This window comes from Lolium perenne, chromosome 4, assembly GCF_019359855.2.
Source record: "Lolium perenne isolate Kyuss_39 chromosome 4, Kyuss_2.0, whole genome shotgun sequence".
In the NCBI taxonomy this organism is placed as follows: Eukaryota; Viridiplantae; Streptophyta; class Magnoliopsida; order Poales; family Poaceae; genus Lolium; species Lolium perenne.
In genome coordinates this window covers 320,849,906-320,861,499 of record NC_067247.2, presented here as the reverse complement: position 1 = coordinate 320,861,499, position 11,594 = coordinate 320,849,906, and the positions used below count along the sequence as shown (strand labels likewise).

The window sequence follows — 11,594 nt, the reverse complement described above, 5'->3', positions numbered from 1 at the left end:
TGGTACGTACCAATATACTTGGGCGTGGCAACTGATGAACAGAGAGGGAGTCGTTTGTCTGGATGTGGGTTCCTCTAGATTATTTCATTTTCTGATGGACTATGTACGTACATATTGGCCGACCACGTTGGTTGAGATACCTATAAATCATGGTGACAAGTGTTTAATTTACAAACTGATCATGCTTTTTTCGTTTCTCGTGTTTATTTCTACAAACAAAAATTGGCCGAGTACGTAGCTTTGTTGATTGATGTTACCGAGGGTGCAGACTGCACTTAGATCGCCTGAGATGAAGATAACCTGAAAGAGACAAGGCAGCTGCCTCGTAGTCGCCGGTAGTGAAAAAGGACGCCATGGGGGAAGAAGCCCCAGGTCTTTTTAATAGAGGATTTTTGGTGCGTACGCACCGAGCTGCAAGAACGGAGTCTCGAACTCGGGCGGGCCGGGTAGTATCAGCACTGCCCAGCCACCGGGCTATGCCTCGGTTCACTAGTCGCTGGTAGTGACGTGATTCAACGTGACAACGTCACTCAAGCAAGAGCAGTTGAATGAACAGACCGAAGAACAGTTGTAGTGCAACTGTGCACGACAACTGCTTCTATGGGTGTGTTTGGTAGGTCGGTTCTACCTAGAAAATCTCCTCCCAACCGAGAATTTTGGGCCATCCAGTGTTTGTTAGGTCGGGTCGGTCGAACTGGGCAGTGCCCACCTCGCACGAAAATGAGCTCTCAGCCCTGCCCGGTAGAGAAGCTCAAATCGAGCTTCGCACCTCGGCAGGGCTGACCTCGCCCGGAAAACTCCCCCCGCGCCTCGCTCCTGGACCGAGACCAACAGGGGTCACACGCCCGACCCCTCATTCCCCCCCTCGAACGCTCTCTATCGTCTCCCCGACGCCTGCGCGCCTCCCCAACGCCCGCCTGCGCGCCTCCCCAACGCCCGACGCCCGCCTGCGTGCCTCCCCGACGCTCGCCTGTACGACGCGGCGCCGTCTCCCGCCGCTCGCGCGCCGCCTCCCGATGTCGGCCTGCGCCAGCGACGAGATGGACGAGCTCAGGCCATGAGACAGACGGGCTACGGCCTCTCCATTGACGAGCTCCGGCCATGGCCACGTACCACCTCAGCCACGACCACGGGTCGGCGCCGCCACGGGCACGGGCCAGCGCCGCCACAGGCACGGGCCAGCGCCGCCACGGCGGCAGGGACCCGATTGCTTCTGTCTTTTTATGTACAGGGACTCGATTGCTTTTTCGTTTTTCATTTTAGGGGCCTTTGTGTAAAACTAGTACCTCACCATGGTTGAAGACATGGCTGAGCACCAAACAGCTTCTTGGCCCAGCATGGTTGAACCCACCCGACCCACCAAACACAAGCAAAATCTGAGCCCAACTTGTATAAGCTGAGAATGTCTCAGCTGAGAAATACAATCCCAAGTGAACCGACCTACCAAACACACCCTATATAACATGTACACGAATGCACAAACGCAACCCAGAACAGTAATATTCAGACACCTTGTTTCACAATTAAAATTAAAATTAAAATTCTGACACCTTGTTTCAAAAATAAAAAATCAGACACGGAACATTCGCAGGAAATCAGAGCTGCTGGGTTGTCCTGATGCGTTGGAATGCCGCTGTTTCAGAATTCATAGCAGGCTCGAGATTAACCGCCGCTTCGATGGCTCCTTTGCAGGGACAACATCACATGTACCAGTTCTTCTATATTTCGTCTGGGTATGAGCAGCATGGGTAGTTTTCTTCGCAGTTTCAGCAGCTACTTGTGCAATCTCAAGCAGGGTAGGGTGTGTATGTGCCGCCGCATCAGCCTTCAGCGCCACATTTACCTTTGTTGCAGCAGCCACAGCCTATGGTGTCTTAGTTGGGTGCGGTTGTGCAGGGGGCGGAGGTCGCCAAAGCAGCTGGTAAGGCTAAAAAAGGTGTAAGGTGCTGGAAATGTTCTGATAACTCGCATGCTGTGAAGGATTGCAAGGTCAATCACTATTGTTACATTTGTGATAAGAAGGCCCATTCCACAGCTCGTTGCCCTGTGCCTAAGTTGCCGAGACCGTCTGTGTTTGTTTCTGGGTCTGGCCTTCTGGAGACATATTTTACTGCTTTTTCGGATTCGGTGGTTAATGAAGATCTTGCTCCGACTCAGTCACCTATTGCTCTTGTGGTGGTCACTGGAGATGCGGTGCCTGCAGATGTGATTGCTAAGCAGGTGGCTCACCGGTGCTCTGATTATCCCAATTGGAAGTGGGAGGCGGTTCCTCATGTTGATATGCAGTTCTTGGTTTCGGTTCCTTCGTTCGAGGACCTTGACAGACTAGATGGTATTCATGTGGGGGTGCTTTCTTTCATCTCCACTATCTCCATATCGGCTTGGCGGTCAGCGGAGGTTCCTCACAAGGCTGAACTTGAGAAGGTGTGGCTGCATGTCGACGGGGTGCCTCATACTCTGCGACACTTTTTGAGTTTGTGGGCTGTTGGATCACTTATTGGCAAGACTGTGGACGTGGATCTTGTTAGTCTGAGACGCAGGGCAGTGGTGCGTATTCAGGTGGCCATGCTTCAGGCTGGGGTTCTAGGGACCCTTCTGATGAGCCTCGCCCGATAGCTAAAGCTAATGTTGTGGTCAAGTTTAAGGCTTTTGAGTTCCGCTTTCGCAGGGAGCCTGCATATTATATTCCTGAGCCGGATTTTGTTCCTTTGATTTGGGTAAAGAAGGATGATTCTGATGAGGGAGGTGAGGGTGCTCCTGATGGCGGGGATGATGCTATGGATACTTCTGAGCCGAGAGTGGGGCCTTCAGTTTCTGGGACTTCACAGGTTCAGCAGAGAGGACCTAGCACTTCGGCGCCTAGGGTTACTCTTGCTATGGCCCCTGTTTTTGCCGTCACACCTTTTAATCCAAACCTGCAGACGCCGATTGCGATTGAGGTTGTGAAGAGGCTGTGGGCTATTAGTCCATCTTTGGAGGCTCCGTCTAATGTAGTGGCTTGCCCTCGTGTGTCGGCAGAAGCTTTACGTTTGGCTCTTGATGCGGTATCCTCTAGTTTTCCTATGTCTTCTGGTCTTGCTGTGGACCGCTCTCGCTCGGACAGGCCGGCTAGAGGCCGGGTGTGCACTCTCGCCCGTACTACACATGCGGCGGCGAGACGGGTTGCGGCTTCCGTGGCTGCCCGTGTGGGTGCGCTCGACGGAGAGGGTGCCCTGGCGCCCGCTCATGGTTCGGGTGCGGGAGAGGCGGTGCCGCGAGGGGGGTCTTCTTCACCCTACGCCCTCAGGCTTCATCACCATCGCCTAGCCAGGTGGGGGCTGAGGCGCCGCCTGCCACTCCTTCGGTCGCTCGTGGGGGCTCTTCCTCGACTCCGCTCGTACGATCGACGACTCCTCCAGCTGGGGGCGACGGGTCTCCCTTGGCCCGGTCGGCCATTGCCTCTCCCGCTGGTGCCACGGTAGAGGAGATGCCACCTTCGTCGACGATGTGCTTGGCTGCCCAAACGACGTCGCCTATGTCGGCCTTGGGCGTGGCCGATGGGCCGGCGCCACCTCCCCCGGCTATGGGCGTTGTAGGGCTTCCGCCGGTGGAGCCTACTAGGGGGGTCTACCTCGACTATCACCTCCCCTAGGGCTGCCACTGCGATGCGGCCTCCAGGCGCCATGGCGGTCGCTCCCATTCGCCGAAGCACTCGGCATGGGGTCGGCATCGATGGGGCGGCTGCGACGGATGAGGACTCCATGGCAAAGGCCATGCGTCGCAAGGCGGAGTCAAACCTTGACTTTTTAGGTACCGTAACAGTTCAAAGTCTTTTTTTAACTTTCCCAACACCGCTTATGGCCTCTAAGTTGCATAATGTGGGTCTTTCGTTGGGTACTTCTATTAGTTCTATTTCTGTTTCGGCTAATGCTCCGAGACGTATGGAGTTTGATAGACTCAAATTTACTGCTCGCTTTCGAGTAAGTCGGATACCTCTTTATCTTATGAGGATGATGAGGAAGCGTACGCCGTCTCAGACGGCCAGCTTCTTTCACATCTAGTTGGAGAGGTATCGGAGGTTGGTCTAGATGATACCGCTCTGGGCTCTTGTATTGAATTACAAGCGGCTGCGTGTAAATCCAGACTTTCCTCCATTAAACGTAATGCATGGCCTAATAAGAAGGCTAAGGTGACTAAATCTCCAATTGTTTCCAAATGAATGGCATGTTTGAGAATAGCAGAGGTCTGAAAGACTTGGCTAAACACTTACACATCGTTGAAAGCATTCGGGAACATGTTTTAGATTTTGTTGCTATCTCCAAGACGGGCAAACGGAATTATTTAACAAGTTTCCTAAATCACCTATCAGGCGGGGAAGACTTTGCTTGGGTATCCCGCCCGCCTCGGGGGCGTTCTGGTGGCTTATTAGTTGGGATCCGAACTACGACTATGGAAATTTTGGATAATTCCGGAGGTGACTTTCATATTAAGCTTCACATCCGAAATAAATCCGATAACTTCAGATGGAGTTTGGTGTCTGTCTATGGAGCTTCCCAGGATGTTCAGAAGCCTGCTTTTCTCCGGGAGTTGGTTAATATGGCGAAGGATAATTCGCACCCAATCATCATAGGCAGGGATTTTAACTTGCTTAGATACCCTCATGAGAAGAGTAGGGGTAGATTGACACCCACTGGCCTTTCTTATTCAACGTTGTTATTGATAGTCTGGATTTGAGAGAGGTTACAATGGGTGGGAGACAATTCACTTGGGCGAATAGTCTCCCCAAGCCTAATTACGAGAAATTGGACCGTGTATTGATGGACTCGGACTGGGAATTTAAATTCCCTCTAGTCTCAGTACATGTTCTTCCTCGGATTGAAGCTTTGTCAGATCACGCCCCAATTATGTTATCTACTGGAACGCCGTTCCCGCCGCGTAGACGTTCGTTCAAATTTCAACTTGGATGGCTTAATAGGGATGGCTTTTCGGATATGGTTAAATTTATCTAGGAAAAACCCGTTGCTAGGAACACCCCTATCCAAAGGTGGAATAATAAATTACGCTCGATGCGTAGATACCTTGGAGGGTGGGCTAGGCAAATGTTGGGGTAGCTCAAACAAGATAAACTCACTCTATCATCAGATATTGCTGCATTAGAGGCACTTGATGAGGTATGTCCACTGACGAGGCATGAGATTGAACTTAAAAGTCAATACAATGCTAAATTGGCAGGCTTACTTCGTGAGGAGGAATTCAAATGGTATCATAAGTCCAAATACCAGTTCTTGTTAGAAGGAGAATCGAATACGAGATACTTTCATAGTGTTGCCAATGGTCGACATAGAAAGAAACTCATTCACTCTCTTGTTAAAGATGAGGGACTGATCGAAGGCCTTTTTGGTGCCCCGGAGGAATCAGATGTATCCATGGATGAATCCAGGATTGATAATATCCCTCAAGTATCTATTGAAGAAAATGACATTCTTACCTCCCCTTATTCCGAGGAGGAGATAAGAAAAGCGGCCTTTCAGATGGAACACAACAAGGCGCCAGGGCCGGATGGTTTCCCGGCTGAGTTCTACCAAACTTTTTGGGACATCATCAAGTCTGATCTATTGGTTATGTTTACCGAATTATATAAGGGGCAACTGGATCTGTTCCGTATCAATTTTGGTGAAATTATTCTTCTACCAAAGGTTACTGACGCGGAACGGATCCAGCAATACATACCTATATGCCTTCTAAATGTTTGTTTAATTTTTTTCACAAAAGTTGCTACCATTCGACTTAATTCGGTGGCAGATAAAGTGGTGCGTCCTTCTTAGACTGCTTTTATGCAAGGTAGAAACATCCTAGATGGGGTGGTCACCTTACATGATACAATTCATGAGATGCGTCGTAAAAAGGTGAATGGGGTAATACTCAAGATCAACTTTGAAAAAGTCTATGATAAAGTCAAATGGTCTATTCTTCAACAACCCTCAGGATGAAAGGTTTTTCTGAGGAATGGCGTGCTCTTATTAGTAACTTTGTTTTTGGTGCTAGCGTTGCCATTAAGCTCAATGATGACACTGGTAAATACTTCCAGACCAGAAAAGGGTTGAGGCAAGGTGATCCCCTATCTCCACTGTTATTTAAAATTGTGGCGGATATGCTTGCAATTATAATAGAGCGCGCTAAGGTCGATGGTCAAATTGAAGGTGTAGTCCCCCATCTGATTAATGGAGGCTATCCATAATTAGTACGCTGATGACACAATTCTGTTTATGGATCATGACTTGGAAAAGGCACGAAACCTGAAATGAATTCTTTTAGCTTTCGAGCAGTTGTCCGGTCTTAAGATTAATTTCCATAAAAGTGAATTGCTTTGTTTCGGTGAAGCCATTAATGAGGCCAACCTATATGCTGAATTATTTGGCTGTGGGATTGGGTGTTTTCCAATTAGCTACATAGGTATTCTGATACATTATCGGAGACTCCCGTTGGCTGAATGCAAAATTGTTGAAGAAAGACTTCAAAAACGTCTTACTAGTTGGAAAGGAAAATTACTATCCCTTGGTGGAAGATTAGTTCTCATTAATTCGGGACTCACAAATATGGTACTGTATATGATTTCTTTTGTCTTCCAGTTACCGAAAGGAGTCTTACATAGATTAGACTATTTCCGATCAAGATTCTTTTGGCAAGGGGATAGTGAGAAGAAAAAAGTACCGGTTAACTAAATGGGGTGTTGTATGCCGTCCGAAAGATCAAGGTGGACTTGGAGTTCATGATCTTGAACTTAAGAACAGGGCTTTGCTTGGTAAATGGCTGGCCAGGTTGTTAACGGATGATGAATTATGGCAACAACTATTGCGGAAAAAGTATGTTGGCTCAAAGGCGATCTCTCAGGTTGTTTGGAAACCAGGAGATTCACATTTTTGGGCTGGTATCATGGCAACTAAGAAGCAATTTTTCCCATTTGGTTCTTTCTCCATCAAGAATGGGGTGGATATACGGTTTTGGGAGGATCGTTGGTTGGGAACAACCACTCTTCGTGAACAGTATCCGGCCTTGTACAGTATAGTTCGTCATAAAGGGGATACCTTGCAAAAGGTGATGGAATCTTCTCCCCCCTCTATGACGTTCAGGCGTGATCTTGTCGGTCCTCGACTAGTTTCTTGGAATGAACTACTTGAGCGGTTAGGTTCAGTCCAGCTGGTTCAGGGGATGGATGAATTCCGTTGGAGTCTCACCAAAATTGCTATATTTTTGGTTAGCTCCATGTACAAAGCATTATGCCTCTCTTCACAACCGGTACTAAATAATAAATGCATCTGGAAGATGAAGATACCTCTCAAAACAAAGATCTTTGCATGGTATCTTCGTCGAGGTGTGATTCTTACTAAAGATAACCTTGTAAAGCGCAACTAGCAAGGTTGTACAAAATGCGTGTTCTGTCACGAAGACGAGACAATAAAATACCTTTTCTTCAACTGTCGAGTTGCTAGATCTATATGGTCAATCATTCAGATAGGTTCTACCTTATACCCTCCTCGTAGCATTGCAAATATTTTTAGCAATTGGATAAATGGGGTGAATTCTAGGTACAAAACGATTATCAGAGTGGGAGCGATTGCGGTTGCATGGTCGCTTTAGCTATGTAGAAATGACAAGGTTTTTAATGACAAAAGTTCCTCTCCTATGCAGGTCATCTATCGGTGTATGGCTTTGCTCCGTTCATGGTCGCCACTTCAGTGTTTGGAGGATCGCGGCCTATTTATAAAGGTGTCTACACTATTGGAGAACACAGCCATGGAGTTTATTTTCCAACATGGGTGGCTGCATAGTCGGAGGATTGAAGCCAACAGAGCGTCATAGTAGTTGGTTTTTTATATCGTTTTTATGTATCTCATGTCGATGAATTCTGAACTTCTGAACAGCTGTGTGCATCCTGGTTATGCAGAGGCTGGGTGTAATGCTTAAAACTTTTTTGAGTAATAAAGCGCCCCTTATCGAAAAAAGCAGCATAAGTGATGTGATGCATGCAACACTCAGGATTGTAGACACTAGGCTCATGAATGCGTGTCTCTTGGTCAAATGGATCTTGAGGTTATATGATGGTGAGAAGGGTTTGTGGGCGGAGATTATCCAAAACAAATACCTAAGGGATAAGGACCTGCTGTAGGATTCTCATCGCCACGGTTCGTAGTTCTGGAATGTTGTTCAGAAATTTAAACACCTGTTTCGCCTGGGTACCAAGCACTCGGTGCATAACGGGAAGGCGACAACTTTTGGCGGGATTGGTGGTAGGGGTCGGGGCCCTATGCAATAGATTTCCCGCTCTCTTCGCTATCTCGGTCGATCAAGAGGCTACGGTGGAATTGGCTCGCCGGTATGAGGGTTGACATCTTTTATTTCGACGTGAGCTGGGCGTGGGAGAGAGAATCGAGTGGGCCAATCTGACCAGAGAGGTCACGGTGCCCCCACCTCCCAGCTGCAAGATGGTATTGTGTGGACGCTGGAACCTTTAGGGAGGTTCTCAGTCCGTTCGCTCTATCTTAAGTTTTGTCAGGGTTCCCTTAGCAAACACTTAACGATCTCTAGCGGATCACCGTCCCGATGAAGGTGCAGATATTCCTTTGGCAGCTTGTCAGGAAGCGCCTCCCGTCTAATGAGAACATTCGGAGGCGCAGGGGCCCCTCGACGGGGCTTTGTGCCCTTTGTGAGAAGGTGGAGGATAATAATCACATCTTCTTTTCCTGCCCCCTTGCCAAATTTCTGTGGAGCGCAGTTGGGGAACTGCTTGGCTACACGTGGAACCCCCTGTTTTGCGGATATCTTTAGGATTCTCCATAACCAGGTGGGGCAAACCAAGCGGGTTCTTTGGATGACGTGTACCGGGATTTTTTGGACGCTATGGAACCTTAGGAACAAATTTACGATTGACGGGATCTTCCCGAGTCAATCTGTTGATGGGTTATACAAAATATTTATATATTTGCAGGTGTGAAATCTAGTGGCTAGGAGGCGGGATCGCGAGGCGGTGGAGTGGATGATCGGCTGAATTCGCTCTCTCCATGCGACCATCAGGAATCGAGACTAGCACTGCTCCTGGGTCATGTATCTCCAGTTTGGTGTTCAGCTGATTGTTGGGGCACTAGTTGACTTTTTATGGTGTCTCTTTTCGTTTGTGTAGTTGATGAACTGCTTGCAAGACGGACTCTTTATGTGTGTTATGTGACTTGTTTGTACTCTAGCCGTTGAGGCTCTATTAATTAATCCCGGATTCTGCTCGAGCCTTCTGTTTAGAAAAAGATGAGTGTTTCTATATAACAGGCAGAAGAATGTACAAACACAGTCCAGATCAGAAATCTCCATGCACACTAATTTTCCTTCTTTTTCCCTAAAAAGAGTCACATTGTGTCCTGGACCTCTTGGTTCCCTGCGTTGGAATATCGGCTGCCGTTTCAGAGCAGGCCCGAGATTAACCGGCGCCTCAGACTCCTGGATGTAGACCGGTAAGAACGTGCCAGAAGCCCAGCGCTGACGCCGACGCCGAGGATGATGCCTAGGCTAATGCCGACGCCGATTCTGACGCCGGCGGTGAACCACGAGAGCTCGCTGTCCTCTCCTTCCAGGCCAGCCGTTCGCGCGTACAAGCTGTCGAGGTCGACGTCGTCAATGCCCAGCTCCGGTTTGTAGCACCGGTACTCCGATAGTTCCTGAGGACAAGATGCAGTTCAAATATTTAGCAACAGCACTGCAATTCAGGATGTGATTAAATATTCTGATTCTTTTTTCGAAATGTGATTAAACATTCTGAATGGATGTCTGAAATTACCTGCGGGTCATGCTTCTGGACAGCCGGCGGCGTTTCTTTCGCGTCCTCGGCGTGCTCGCCGCATTCAGGGATGGGCTCCATGAAAGGCGCCTTCACCTGACGCCTCCTCGTCCTGAACCGCAGCTTCATCGCCTTGGTGAAGACGATCGGACTGCCGCGGAACATGCTCGCCACGTACACCTCGATCATCGGCGACTTGGCGTCCTCCCCGCCGCCCTTCAGAAACCCCGACCCGCGCTGCATCGCGACCTGGCACTTCATCACCCAGCAGCCATTCTTCTCCACCCGGCCGAAGCCGTCCGGCACGTCGCACATCTCCATGATCCCCACGAGGAGCTTCTCGTCTTTGCCGACCCGGACCTCGAAGCGCACGCTCCCTGCCATCCTCACGGTCTCCGTGCTCACGAAGGTGGCCTCTCGCGACGACGCCGCGTTGACGCGGTCTCTGTGGAGTGGGCACGAGACCTGGCCGCCGTCGTTGGTGATTGCCCTGTCGCCGATCGCTTCCAGGACGGTGTCGGAGGTGAGCGGGGTGTGGGTGATGGTCAGAGTGTCCAGCATGGACTCGTTCAGCTCGCACCTGCTCAGCTTCAGATAGAAGACTCTCAGGCTGAGGCAGGACGATGGCTCCGGCGTCAGCTTGGCACCCTCTGGCTCTGGAATTTCACCCATGTTTCCGAAGAATTTGGACCAAATTTATTCGAATTGGAGGCCTGGAGGGATTTGAGCAGTCAGGGTGTTGGCTTATTAGATTATTCCATCTGCAAGAACACAATTTTGTTTCTGCTGGTTAGTTTTACAGTCACTACTTCTGAATAACTGCACCATGGAAGCATTTGCAATTCAGAAGAAGTTTCTTCTTTTATGGCTGATGCATCTCAAGACCGATAATTGTGTACAAGAGGATACTGGATGGACATCTATTTTGCAAGGGAAAACATACAGAAACTTCTCAACGGAACACATGAAACATGATTAATTCCTGAATTTAACCGGAGGGTGCAGCACTGCAGTGCAAAGGTTTCTCTGAATTTCCTCTTAATTACGTTAGAAACTAAGGAAAAAACTACTGATGAATTTTATAGCATGGTGCAAGAAATAAGAGGAAGATCAATCGAAATCATCCTTAATATTAGGATCAGCACCTCTATACTCCAATGGTTACAGAAACGAACTAACAGAATCACAAAGCTCATACAGAAGCAGCTTCGGGAGAACCAAAGATCAAGACACGGATTTGAGAGTTTGGAATACAATTCTCATAACCAGATTAGCCTTACCCAAACAATGAAACCTTTGTATTTCCAAGAACACCATTGAAGAACTCAGACAGGATAGGATTACTTACCAGATTGAGCTCCTAGTCCACTTTTTGAAACCAACCGAATCGCCTCTCCTTCTCTCTCGTCTTGTGGGGTACTGCAGTATCCTAGTAAGATATGAGCATGGAGAAGAAGCTTCCGCTCTCTATATACGAAAATATTTTTGGTTGGAGCTGAGCCCCCGTAAATCCCTCAACTGACACCTCACACAATGGGCACCAACGTCCAAAAGCCACCTCTTCATGCCTGACTACATAATTCCGTATTTCCGTTCGGCAATATGTAGGATGGGGAAAATAATAAATATAAATGGAAAAGAACTTGTGTGCCCACTTATTGTTTTCATTTCATTTTGAATTTTTTCCACGTAGCTCCTTAGTAATGCTGTGGATAAATGCCCTTGTGTAACTGATTGTGTCATTTAATTGTGGGTTCAATTCTCATTTATGTTTGTATATTCAAATGATTAT

General features: G+C 48.4%; 1 protein-coding gene across 1 annotated transcript; it reads right to left on the bottom strand.

The window, feature by feature from the left end:
• Positions 1-9,260: 9,260 nt before the first annotated feature.
• LOC127296300 (uncharacterized protein At1g01500) lies at positions 9,261-11,350 on the bottom strand. The gene is made up of 3 exons (XM_051326340.2): positions 11,151-11,350; positions 9,803-10,563; positions 9,261-9,683 (listed from the first exon to the last, which is right to left on the bottom strand). Exons 2-3 carry the CDS (start codon positions 10,472-10,474, stop codon positions 9,429-9,431), a joined length of 927 nt encoding a protein of 308 aa, XP_051182300.1. The 5' UTR covers positions 10,475-10,563; positions 11,151-11,350; the 3' UTR covers positions 9,261-9,428.
• Between the last annotated feature and the right edge of the window lie 244 nt (positions 11,351-11,594).

Excerpts from the sequence above, each read along its gene's own strand:
- LOC127296300 (XM_051326340.2), bottom strand. The coding sequence starts at position 10,474 with ATGGGTGAAATTCCAGAGCCAGAGGGTGCCAAGCTGACGCCGGAGCCA. Across the intron at positions 9,684-9,802 it reads TCCAGAAGCATGACCCGCAG|GAACTATCGGAGTACCGGTG; the intron begins GTAATTTCAGAC and ends TCTTGTCCTCAG.